The sequence below is a fragment of the Dermacentor andersoni genome, chromosome 4, assembly GCF_023375885.2.
Source record: "Dermacentor andersoni chromosome 4, qqDerAnde1_hic_scaffold, whole genome shotgun sequence".
NCBI classification, from domain to species: domain Eukaryota; kingdom Metazoa; phylum Arthropoda; class Arachnida; order Ixodida; family Ixodidae; genus Dermacentor; species Dermacentor andersoni.
In genome coordinates, this window is record NC_092817.1 from 153741730 (window position 1) to 153755532 (window position 13803).

Below are 13803 nucleotides of genomic sequence, written 5' to 3' on the forward strand. Positions count from 1 at the left end.
TCTCTTCCTGTCACGAATCCGCCGTTCGAGAGAAAGACGATGACGTCCATAATTGGACGGCGCAGCCGCGTTACAGTGAGGCGCAGACGTGTAGAAACCACAGCAACAAACTCGTTGCTCCAGCCAGCATAGGCTGGAAGAACCCTTTTCTGTACAATGCTGTTGCGGAGCTGGTGTACTTTAGCGACCAATTTATTTTCATCCATCCCACTCAGTCTTTCTTCAAAACAAATTTTATGGCGCTCTTTGGCCATAACTGGCCCTTGCGCCATAAAACACCACGCGTCCTTATCATCATCATCAAAACTAATTTTGCTCTGCGTTTCCCTGGCTTCTAACGAGGCCCAACCCATGTCACACTGCGCTGCCTTATTTGATGGTTTTGCCTTGGGCTCCCGAAGCCAGCTGGCCTACCGATCCTTGGTTAACTTTCCAGCTCCGACAAGATAGCCGACAATAAGCATAAAATCGCATTTGTGAACGTTAGCGCTCACACCATTACTCTTTTCCTTATTGCACGTGCTACCTCATATTTATTGTGGCGCCAGAGTAACAAATGTTTCATTATTGCTGCATTACGCTTCCCCTTTTTTTTCAGAATATCTTGGTGGGTGTTTGAGTATTTCCTTCGTTTACGTAAACGCCGAGCTATTTGTGTTGCTTGACTAAGGGATATGACTTTCTGTTGAACTGTCACCATGTAATTACTTGTCTTTTCATTAAAGATCACAATTCGCTATTAGTGCTAAACACAAGGCCTAGCTTTGTTGCCGTGCACCCAGCCATATTCGCAAGAGTCTAAAAAATATTTTTTAATACTGTGTTGCCAGCATACATCAGTCCGAGCACCTTCTGTTGCTCCATATGTGCAATACACGTGCATGATAAATCAAGCCCTAATTCACTGTTTTCCTGTCGTCTTTCTGCGCCATTAACTTAAAGGGTGAACAATAGAGACAGAGGAGATCCTTGCTTCAGTCGTTGGTGAATTTCCACCAGTTCATGACATTTTCAGTCTTCCGATACAATTTGTATGGCACGCTGCTTCCCGTAGATACCGACTGGGTTAGATCGCAAGACAATTCCATCAAAAGGAATTTTGGTGTTGCCCTTTCGGCAATTTGTTGTACTTCCCCGCAACACACCAGCGCGACTCAATCGGCAGATTTCAATCGATCATCTAATTGCCACAGCATTTTGTTGGCAATTTCGAGAGGGTACTTCCCTTCAATAACATGCGTATTTATGACACTTAGTCGGCACTCACCCCGGCATTCATAAATGCATCTTACGATGAAGCCTATCTGTGACTTGATCTAAATAAGGCCCACCGTGAACGTGCGAAAAAAAAGAACGAAAACAGAAGTTCAATGGCAGTTCTGGCCATGTGCCCGCCGGGCGTCATTTAGGTGAAGTCAAGCATGGGTTTCTTGTTAAGATGCATTTCAGAATACGGGGGACAGTGGCGTAAGTGCACATATCATTAGATGAAAGCACTGGCTGAACGTTCCTGAACTCGGCTAATGTATATTATATATATATATATATATATATATATATATATATATATATATATATATTGGAAATATAGCACATAAGGATTTGCGGTGAAGTCCAGCATATAGCATAACGGGCAACGTCCAAAATTCCCACACATGCTCATACTACCATGTTTACGACTCTTGCGGGTGCCCAGGCAGTGAGACATAGTTCCTAAGACTTACTTCTGCTATGTCTCAGAAACAGACAGCAGTATCTGTAAATAAATAAATGAAAAAGACTAGACCCATATATTCTCATGCCACAAATATCCCTGATCAATAGCTCAATTTCTTTCAAAAGATCAAACCTCTCTTAAATTTCCTAACTGCTAGATATTAAAAAAAAAAAACAGTGTGCCGGCAGCGCCCGCACTTTCACGGGTTGCAAAATGCAAAATAGCCCGTGTGCCACGCATTGGGTGCACAATAAAGAACCCCAGGTTGCCAAAAAATTAATCTCCCAATATGGCGTGCCTCCTAATCAGATCTGGTTTCGGGACATGAAACACAAGAATTTATTTCAGCTTTAATTATATTATGCCATTGTGACGCCGCATGTTCTACATCACTTTTCGCTAACGTTAATGATGTATGCCCCCCCTCGCGCGTAAAGCCCGGTGCCCGGCTACGAGTGCCCGAGTAAATAACCAAACAAAATAAATACTCCGTAGCTCGCCACGCCACCAAATATTTTGTCGTTCGAGTTGCGTAACATCCTCGAGCGACGGCGCTGTCGAAGATCACGTCAACATCGACGATGCTCTTTTCGAGTGCGGCCGTTCCGCTGGTAGCACTGTGTTTCGTCTACGAAGACGGACGTACGCCTGTGCAACGCTTCCGGCGAAGGAAGCCGCAACCGTCGCCGGCGGGACTACCGCGCCCTTGCACGGAGCCCCACGGTCGACGCCCCCTTCGCTTCCCGCGTTTCCGCAACCCGAGCTCTCCCCTCGCGGAGCGCGACTATACAGTGCATTCTTTCGCAAGCATTTACACGAGGCTTCGCTTCCGCCCAGGGCTGTTGAGTCTGCAGGGAGAACGCCCCGCTCTAGTCGGCTACAGATATCCTTCGTCAGCGAAGAACTTTTGCGGATAATTATGCGAAGACTTCCGGCCTACACCAGTGTTGCCTGCTCAGGTATTTGAAACATTGCACGTTTAGCGCATGCCTCATGAGCAGCCATTAGTTATGGGCTGAATTCTTCCATCGAGCGAATATTTCAACCTCTTTGGCGGAGTTCCAAGCAGGCGTCAGTAGGGCCTTGCTAATGGGTGCTGCGTGATGAGGTCGCATAACGTAGCAGATCCTAACATTTTCGTCTTACGGACTATAGTGTAGGTAGCTCGAGAATATCCTTTCTCTCTATTCTTTCGGCCTTTGTAAACTAGGGAGAGATTTAAACGGAATGACTAAGTCATTATTGGTAACTTGTTACGCCGGATGTAAACATCCACGTAGGTGCGGCCACTGAACGTATATACTTTCTCGAAGGAAACGAACGTTGCAAAGTAGGTTATCTAGGTGAGCGGTTTTTACTCTATAGCACCGTCCTTGTTTTATTCTGCGTTTTCCAGTTATCTATATTCAGGTAATAGCATCGGTTACTTGTAAAACATGTAAAGATGTTCTGACGGTTTAACTGCAGTGCAGCCATGCTTGCCATAAGGTGTAAAAGAGTTGGGCCGTGTGTGCGTTAGTTATATGCAGCAGAGTTCCCGTTCCTGGGCACATGCTACGTGCTGTGATGAAATTTTAAGCCATGTAATGTTACTTACAAATGGGGAAAAACTGAACGAAAGTAAACTGACCACAATAGGTTTCCATCGAAGAAACATCAAGAGGTATTTCTGCGCGATAAACATCCGCTAATTTTCTTCTGTGCGTGATTGCTGATATACGTATTCTGTAACCACTTTTTTTCATATTAGCTCTCAAATTGTTTTTTTCCAAGTGTTTGGTGGACAATATATTTCAATTTCATTGTACACATATATATATGCGCAGGGTGTCCCCACTAACTTTAGCCCGAGTTTAAAAATGTGCGAATGACACTCAGCTGGACAGAACCAAGGTAATGTAAGTTTACCGATTGGCACGCATCTGCCAGTGCTAAGCATGGACTGAGATAGGCATCCGCTCACACCCACTGTGAAAATCGGCCTAAGCAAATAATTGTTTGGTTCCGCGTGCACGCTAAGCTTATTGATATTTATCGCTTTACTATCGTTAATGAGCGTCTCGAAGCGCTAACTACTACTAAGAGCTGCAGTGGTGAGAGTTATAAACGAGGCACTATCACACGCGTTGACACATTTATAAATGTCAATGACAGTGCCAATTTCTTTAATAATGCCAGTTTGTAATAGGGAAGAAAAGGGATAATATATATACATACATCATTTTGAGGCTGCTTGTCAAGTTTCTGTAAAATAAACAGAATACGCAATGCCTTCCTCATGCATTCCATAGATCCATACTGAATGTGTGCCGGATGTAACGAGAAGAACCCCAGGGCGATGAGAAATGTTGCCAGCGGATTACTACTGGCCCTGTCTCTGTGTGCCGCTGCGGTTCCTGGCGATGCCCTGCCATCCACCTGCCGTCCCGAGTACCGGGACCTACCGGGTGGCCTGGTGCACACGGCCTGCAAGCCTCCCAACCCAAACTGCATCTTCGTCTCGACGGGACTCAGCGCGGCTGAGAAAGCCGAAGTGCTCAAGGCCCACAACGACTACCGATCGCAGGTGGCACAAGGACGACTCCCGGGGTTTCCTGCGGCTACGAACATGTACCGATTGGTACGAATCTACCAGCGCTAAGCATGGACTCTGAGATATGCGTCCGCTCACACCCACTGTGAGAATCGGCCTAAGGGAAGCATTGTTTGGTTCCGTGTGCACGCTAAGCTTATTGACATTTATCGCGTTACTATCGTTAATGAGCGCCTCAAAGCTCGAACTGCTTCGAAGAACTGCAGTGGTGAGAGTTACTAACGGGGCGCTTTCATACGCGTTGACACATTTACAAGCGTCAATGACAGTGACATCTTTTTAAAAAGAAATGCCACTTTGTAACAGGGAAAGAAAGGAATAATGATGATAATTGTTAATGAGTCGTTGAAACCTTTCGCGGAATCTTGTAGTTTCTTTTGCTTGCAGCAGGAGCCGCCGCACACAACTGTAGCCTCGTGATCTGATAGAAGCGCTTCTAGACGCGTTCGCTCGTTCCTAACGTATTGGTACTGTAGTACCTTTCTAAAGAATAATCAAAGCAACCATCAGTAGGCGCCAGAAGGTGCTATTGCGAATGAAGCACGTCGTGCCGCGTTTGGAGGGGGCCAGAAATAGTAACCAGGGGCGTGGAGGCGGTGCGCGGCACCGCGGACTGTGTAAAGCCAAAACCTCCAAATTCGTTCTTCTTTTTCGGCCGGCGACTGCAGTCTCCGTCTTGTTGGCTTCCCTGCCGAACAGTGCCGACGACAAATTGACTACGGACGGTAGCGAAAATTCTAGCACTGCAAAAGACGAAAGTTGTGTCGTGTTTTTTTTTTCTTTTTTTTTGCTGCGCTCTACTTTTCGTTACTGTATAATGCTGTTTTGTTACTGTCGTCGCGATGATATGCCTTGAAGCACTATTTCCGCATTTGTATGTAAATTTGTAGTCTGAAGAAGAATTCCGCGAACAGAATAAGGTACAACAAAGAATTCCGAAACGAGCGCAAACTGTACTTCTAAGCTTTGTAGAGCTTTGCCGAAGGAGCGACAGTACTAGTCCAAAACACGCAGACGTGCATTCATTTACAACGCCAAGCACACCCACAGCGCATCGTTCCCTCGGAAATTAATGCAAGCCGCCCCTCGGTGACAACGAAGAATGTATAAGTTGGGCATCCAGAATATTAAAAAAAAGAAACGAAGCGATACGGTAATTGTTGTGCGATATTGACGAACAAAGAAAATTCAACATAGGACGAAATCTCCCCAGACACATAGATACATTAATTCACAAAATTACACCTGGAAGTGTAATATAGAAATATATTTTTTTTGTACAGAATACGCTACTTTCGCCATAAAATTCAGAGCGTTCGCCACATTCTTCTTGATTGTTTAATGTACGCCATAGAATCATCATGACTACTTGATGAAATGCCGGCGAGCCACAGAGTTATTCATGCGAAACCCTGTGGAGCTTGGCAATTCAAGTCTCGCGTTTAATATCACTGTATTACAACGCGGTGCGGCCGATCTCATCTTAAGAGCTTTGAAGGTGGCTATCGGAGAACTGTTAAGACACACTGCATCTATGGGACCCTCCCATAGCCACTACTCGGGGACTTGAGACACGTCGTCTGCAGCCAGTACCAGTCACCGAAAAGTATACTAAAGGAGGTTCTCGCGGTCGATATATCGTAAGGGCATTCGAGGTCATGGTCAGCAGGATATACATCAACATATCTTCAGGGCAAGCAACAGAGTTCACACTTAGATTATAATATGCTTACTGACATTATTCTTGAACAGCAGAAATGCGCTGTGGGTGGCCACTTCACTTTCTCTTTTTCTGACCATTGCATGACGTGTTCATGTCAATGTAAACTTTTTCATCGCATGCGCGATGCCTTTACACCGGAGCTATCTTGGATTGAGCAGGGATTTATAGCACGTGTTTTAATCAGTAGTGTATAGTACTTTGTCCCAATAATGTACATGTATAGATAACCCTATATTACACCTGGTACTTTAAGGTGGCGTCGACGAAAGGAAACACGATTGCGTTCATTGCCGCTTACAGTGTTGTATTTTGGTGCTTGCAATTTCCGTAAGCTTCCGTGAAATCACTTACAATGCGCCTCCCCCCCAACTCCCACATGCACAAACTCCCAAATACACATATCTATATTAGCAGAATGGATGTAAGTAGCTTTCCACCATTTGGTCGCATCAAAATTGGTAACACTGTTTTCTGTGCAGAAATGGGACGACCAGCTTGCACATGTCGCCCAAGCTTTCACCAACTTGTGCGACGACAGGCACGATAAGGAAGCGCAGCGAAGAACATGTAAGTTGCAAGAATGTACGGTTACTTCGAGCGACCATAGAGTGACAAGGGCCCAAACAGAAGCTTTTTGTAGACGTTAATCACCACTTTGAATCAGTTCTTCGAGAGCACCGAACAGTGAGGGCTGTATCACAAGGCACAGTTACTGAACTGATATTGAATAAAGCTGAATTCTGGACGGACGGACGGACGGACGGACGGACGGACGGACGGACGGACAAACAAACAAACAAACAAACAAACAAACAAACAAACAAACAAACAAACAAACAAACAAACAAACAAACAAACAAACAAACAAACAGACAGACAGACAGACAGACAGACAGACAGACAGACAGACAGACAGACAGACAGACAGACAGACAGACAGACAGACAGACAGACAGACAGACAGACAGACAGACAGACAGACAGACAGACAGACAGACAGACAGACAGACAGACAGACAGACAGACAGACAGACAGACAGACAGACAGACAGACAGACAGACAGACAGACAGACAGACAGACAGACAGACAGACAGACAGACAGACAGACAGACAGACAGACAGACAGACAGACAGACAGACAGACAGACAGACAGACAGACAGACAGACAGACAGACAGACAGACAGACAGACAGACAGACAGACAGACAGACAGACAGACAGACAGACAGACAGACAGACAGACAGACAGACAGACAGACAGACAGACAGACAGACAGACAGACAGACAGACAGACAGACAGACAGACAGACAGACAGACAGACAGACAGACAGACAGACAGACAGACAGACAGACAGACAGACAGACAGACAGACAGACAGACAGACAGACAGACAGACAGACAGACAGACAGACAGACAGACAGACAGACAGACAGACAGACAGACAGACAGACAGACAGACAGACAGACAGACAGACAGACAGACAGACAGACAGACAGACAGACAGACAGACAGACAGACAGACAGACAGACAGACAGACAGACAGACAGACAGACAGACAGACAGACAGACAGACAGACAGACAGACAGACAGACAGACAGACAGACAGACAGACAGACAGACAGACAGACAGACAGACAGACAGACAGACAGACAGACAGACAGACAGACAGACAGACAGACAGACAGACAGACAGACAGACAGACAGACAGACAGACAGACAGACAGACAGACAGACAGACAGACAGACAGACAGACAGACAGACAGACAGACAGACAGACAGACAGACAGACAGACAGACAGACAGACAGACAGACAGACAGACAGACAGACAGACAGACAGACAGACAGACAGACAGACAGACAGACAGACAGACAGACAGACAGACAGACAGACAGACAGACAGACAGACAGACAGACAGACAGACACTTATAGCTATGGACGCACGTAGGCAAAAAGGGTGCGTTTGTTTCCAACATTTTGGCTTCGGCCCCGCCTTCGCCAGTGAATAGATGTTACGGCATTGCGTGCACCTGAAATAATGTGCATGATATAGGGGACCTCCATATGTGTTTATCCACTAATCAGTCATATCAGAAAGTAGATACCGACGCAAGCAACATTTCTGCTGTAAGATGCTTGCATGCATGACAACTGAGCAACACGCATGTCAAATGGGGGTAAAGAACAGAATCGTGCTCCACAGGATATTCGTGACAAGAACAGAGCTTTAATAAAAGGCAACAACCACAAGAAAGCCAAAAATGCCGGATGAGAAGTACAGCAAAAAATGCTTAACAATGAAGTTGTGCACACTGGTATAACAAAATATGCGACAACCGTTGTTCGTGAGTCTCACTCGGCCTAGATTAATGAAACTAAAACGCAGCATCACCAACCCAGAAAGTGGGTGGGAAAATAGCGCCGTGATAGCTTAATTTTTTAAAGGCATCGTGTGCGTAATGTGAAGACGTGAGTTCATATCTCCACCGGCGGCGGGTTCTTTTTTCATACACTTACATTTCTCATTTATTTCTTATTTCTGTCATTCAATAAGGAAGTACAAGTAATTTCCTCTATGCTGTTGCTTGTTGGCTTGTTATAATATGACTAATAAAAATTGAGCAGCTCGGTTTCTTTTCTTCTCGTTCATTACCTCGCGAGGGGCTGGAATCCGGCAGCTTTGATTCCTTCAGGTAGCAGGTGTGTGTTTATTGAACAGTTGCCTTCACCCAAAAAAGTTGACGTAAACATGACGTCTGCGGCTGGAAGGATATTCCACATCTGCCGCCAATGCCGCGAGTGGTGGCGCTAGCCAACACTCCCAGGGTTGGTTCTAGTAGATAAACATAAGTAGCCCAGAAAGTGGATGGTAAAAATGGTACCGCGGTAGCTCAATTGGTAAGAGCATCGTATGTGCAATGCGAAGACCTGGCTTCGTATCGCACCTGCAGCCAGTTGTCTTTTCCGTCCCTTTCATTTTCCATTTATAATTTCTTTCATTCAATTAGGAGCTACAAGTAATTTCCCCTATGCTGTCTTTGGTATCATTGTTTGTTGGCTTCTTATAGACCAGTACGAATTGGGCTGCTCGGTGTCCTTCTTTCACACACATACGCGCACACCCGCACTCTATATGTACATATATATAGCAATCATGTAAGGCCCACAGGCAATGAAGCCGGAAAAAGCATGGGGTTAGGAAACCTGTGCTTGAAATAAAAATGTCGAACATAATGAGAAATAAAAGCAATTGAATGGGGACGAAAAGGAAGACTCTTGTCAGTGGGAGCCGAACCCACAGCCGCCGCCTTACGTATGCGTTGCACTACAGACTGTGCTACGGCGACGTCCACAAACGCGTGGACTGTCTTGAGTATTTATGTGTTTTAGATATCGCCCTGGCAGGTGTCATCCAGTGCCACTCAGGCTCATGGCGGGTGTATGTGGAACTTTCTAGGTCCTACCAACGGTGAATAAACCTTGTGACATTTTTCTGTACCAGCACAACTATGTGCTATTTCTCTTATGCGCAAAAAAATATAGATTTCAATTCGAATCCGCGTTTGCCATATGGTGTGACGTAACATGTGAACTTATGTTCAGGAACGGGGATGAAAAACCTTCGTAACTACCCAGCAGCTGCAAGGCTGCCAAATTGGATGCCGTCGCTGGGAATGAATGAGAAGATGGAAACCGAGGGGCTCTATTTATGAAATCACAAGCATATAAAGTAAACCAACAGGAAATGAAGTCAAGAAAGGTATAAGGCTTGTTAGCTGTCGTTCAAATTGAAATGTAGAAAAGAATCAGCAAAATGCAGAGTGAGAGGGAACGAAAATTAAGACAGATAACTTGCCACCGGGGCGATCCGAACCCGCAAACTCCGTGTTACACGTGGGTTGCATTACCAATTGCGCTGCGGCGACAACCATCAATCTGCCTATCTTCGGTACCTATGTGTACTAGGTTCCCCACCATCTCGCTATCGCCCCAAGGGCGATAGCGAGATGGTGGGGAACACCCTTCTTTGCTTGCTGGCGCCATGTGACACGTGAGCTTTGAATGAACGTAAGACGCAGCCTTGATGTCATTAGGTAGAAGGACCGACATTTGGGCGAGTTGGTGCTAGTTGAAGATCTTGAAGGGGCAGCGCAATAAGACGAAGACAGAAGGCAGGAACTGTCAGCGCTGTCCTTTGTGTTCCTGCCTTCTGTTTTCGTCTTATTGCGCTGCCCCTTCAAGATGTTCATTAGGTAGCATGCGAGGGTTTTGATCAACGTGGCTGCTCCTGAAGCCACGTGTTACGTGACTGCATCGGGAAGAGAACGATTCCACATACGCCCATCGTAGCCTTAAGACATCATCATCATCATCATCATCATCAGCCTGGTTATGCCCACTGCAGGGCAAAGGCCTCTCCCATACTTCTCCAACTACCCCGGTCATGTACTAATTGTGGCCATGGTGTCCCTGCAAACTTCTTAATCTCATCCGCCCACCTAACTTTCTGCTGCCCTCTACTACGCTTTCCTTCCCTTGGAATCTATTCCGTAACTCTTAATGACCATCGGTTATCTTCCCCCCTCATTACGTGTCCTGCCCATGCCCATTTCTTTTTCTTGGTTTCAACTAAGATATCATTAACTCGCGTTTGTTCCCTCACCCAATCTGCTCTTTTCTTATCCCTTAACGTTACACCTAACATTCTTCTTTCCATAGCTCGTTGCGTCGTCCTTAATTTAAGTAGAACCCTTTTCGTAAGCCTCCAGGTTTCTGCCCCGTACGTGAGTACTGGTACGACACAGCTGTTATAAACTTTTCTCTTGAGGGATAATGGCAACCTGGTGTTCATGATCTGAGAATGCCTTAAGCCTTAAGAAATAGTATGCATAAATCCCCAAGGTATTGAACGTATTGAAGGCCACATAATTGGTAGAGGAACAGACGCGGTGGTTAGGGGCTCAAATCGGACCAGCCACACGTTAACAATAAATATTCTAATTATTTATTATTAAGGAGGATAAATATTAGTATCGCTAAACATGAATGCTGTAGTGCGGAGTTGTCGCATACCGAGCTACTAACATTTTTGATGTTCCTTTGACTGTCACACACAGTCAGATTTCGTGATCTTTGTTACGCCCGTTGTTCTCTATTCTTCTTCATTCTGGTGTAAAGTGGCGTCGCGTGATTTGTAAAATATTGCTTTGCTGTATCCCGTTTTTCTCACAGCGTGATATTCACGACAGCTTCTCGGGCTTTCGTCTTTTACTGATAAGCAAAGTGGCACACCTCTTTCTTTTGACTGAGTTCGATAGCATCTTGCCCATATTGCCCTGACAGCGCTCCTGTAGTGTGCATCTTCGCCCTTTGTTACTTGCACTAGAACACCGGGTGGTTGGGCAAATGGTGCTGTAGCGGTTAGTGCGCTGTGCCTGTAGTGCCTACAAATTTGTAGAGGACGATGATGAATCAAAATGACAACTAGGCCCTCGAAAGAACATTTACTTTAAAGAATGTTAAACTGCCTTACCTGTCTTCTTATGGTAAGTCTAATCCTTAAACTGCAAATATAGCAAGAATAAATAATCTAAAATGCACGTGCACTGCCTGAAAATGACACCTACGTCAGCATAATAACGCAAACATACAAAATAATTGATAAAGTTGATTACACGTTCTTGCGAGGTAGCGCCTACTTAAGAATGAGGCTGAATATATTCTTAACACCTTGCCTTTTCATCTTTGTAATAGTTTACTCAGTCAAGTTTGGATTTGCACTTCCGTTACCCCTAACAATAAATAGGTCCTTCAAACGAACCTGTTAAATGTTCCAGCGCTTCCTTTTGCGCGCTGTTACTGTGATTGTGCGCTTTCTTTTTTTTTTTTGAGGTACCTAACTCCAAGATTCTATCCGCCACAAACGCAGCGAAGTTTCCCAAAGTGGGTCAGAACATCGCATGGAATTACGAGCCGAGGGAGACTCAAGTCGTCGACAGCGCAGGCCGCGTGAAAGATTGGTTCGACGAGTACAAAGACTTCAAAGCGCGCAACGTCGATCCTTTTCGTGTTGACTCTGGGCCTGTGGTCACGCATTTTACGCAGGTACGTTATCCTTTCCTGTTCTGCAATGGCAGTGCGGTCAAACTGATAGAACGTGTGAAAAGCGCGGCATCTGGCTTCACGATCAACGTTTCTGGCTGTAGGTAGTTCAATGGCCAGATCATTGTGTGAACCCTGCGCTTCCATTCCGCGAGCAGATGGAACTGTAGTGCGAAAGGTCGCGAAGGAAGAAATATGTACCTTATCAACTGGATTAAGGATAGAAAGAAGATAGAAAACGTATTGTCTTTGTCTAACAGAGTTGAAAGACATTATGTCGCGCAGAGATCTCAAGGGCGCATGTACTGATTTCTTTAGGATAGAAGGTAAGCTATGATGTTCTTACAAGAAAATAAATTTAAGGAAGGTTGTGTGCTTACGTGAACGCTTCTGATACAGAACATCGAGAGGAATGTAAGGTTACTGCAGGCAAAAAAAATATATATAAAGTATACAGTGCTTCATCAGTATCAGCTCGTGTGATACGCGACTTTTATTGACAAACCGCGGCCTCATTAAAGCTGAAACTTCGCACAGAAGTAGCAAATATGCCATGAGTTGAGTATAATACCACGCTGGTGGATGATACTCCCCAGCTGCGTGAATAACGAATCTTACTGAATGCCCTCTGCGGCGACGCCACTCAAAAGATGCCGATCCCACTGCAATGCAATGGTAGCGCCATCTGTCACTTCTGCGTGGAACACCGCATTAAGTGTGTTTCGCCGTAGCAGTGACATGGAGCTGCGCGCAGTGCATTCAGCAGGAAATTTACAATGAACTGTCAAACACAGCGAAAAAATTCTTTGCTCTCACTCTCGCAACTTCGTCAAGCAGTGTCATCGGAAGCAGCTGGCTCACCAGTGCCTATTGGCTGGTTTAATGACCGGGAGAGCATCCTCAGTAATACACATTTACTAATTTTAGTAAACTGTAGGAAAACTATATATGTATGCGATGTCGACAATACAGAACAATAACTTCATCTTTTGATTTCACGTATCTGCGTCTGGTGCACGTGGCCTCCAAAAGGCAGCGTCGCGCTGCCCTCTCGGAGGCGCGCTGCGTAGATAGTCTATAGACTGAGAAAAGTTTGCACCCTTTGGGGTGTATATTTGTCACACAACGATAATCGTCATCTGTCTTGCCCGCATTTACTTTCTTGAAAACGCTACGCACGTTACTTTCCTGTCGGGAATGCTATGTCATGCTGATAACACACATGCCGTTCGTTACTGGAAAGTACTGGGCTCGCCGCGTTAAAGAAAGGAAATGCAGACAAGACAGATGACGATTATCGTTGTGTGGCAAATATACACCCCAAAGGGTGCAATTGTTTTTAGAGTGTACCGCGGCCATTTGCTTCGCGGTGTAGCTTCCAGCGCGCTGGCGGTGACGACAGGAGAGGGAAAACCGGGTATCGGTGCGATAACTTTACTCGTATTTGAATGATTAAATAGAAATTGCGCCATGATATTCGTGAGACGACGACCTATAATAGTGAGAATATTTTATTATTACAGTTTCAAAAGTCTTTATGGTCACTTTAATTGAATACATGGATGCAAATACTTTTTGTCGCCGTTGCAAACTGGCTAAACCATTGTCGGGAATAGTGTTGCCAATATTACTGAAATGCGGAGAGTGGTAATGA

At 45.3% G+C, this 13803-nt stretch overlaps 1 protein-coding gene across 7 annotated transcripts in view; it reads left to right on the forward strand.

The window, feature by feature from the left end:
• The window catches only part of LOC126537955 (venom allergen 3-like), a 35665-nt gene that overhangs the window by 3173 nt on the left and 18689 nt on the right, over nucleotides 1-13803 (forward strand). For 2 of the 7 annotated variants that reach the window (XM_055074571.2, XM_055074570.2), the window contains exons 1-4: nucleotides 2524-2676; nucleotides 4009-4337; nucleotides 6513-6600; nucleotides 11977-12152. In XM_055074571.2, the coding sequence (XP_054930546.2) occupies nucleotides 4020-4337; nucleotides 6513-6600; nucleotides 11977-12152 (582 nt within the window). In that variant the 5' untranslated portion in view covers nucleotides 2524-2676; nucleotides 4009-4019. Of the gene's footprint in view, nucleotides 1-598; nucleotides 620-2521; nucleotides 2677-4008; nucleotides 4338-6512; nucleotides 6601-11976; nucleotides 12153-13803 lie in introns of those variants that run through there. The other 5 variants (XM_072287959.1, XM_055074568.2, XM_055074572.2 and 2 more) reach the window with 5 other exon arrangements.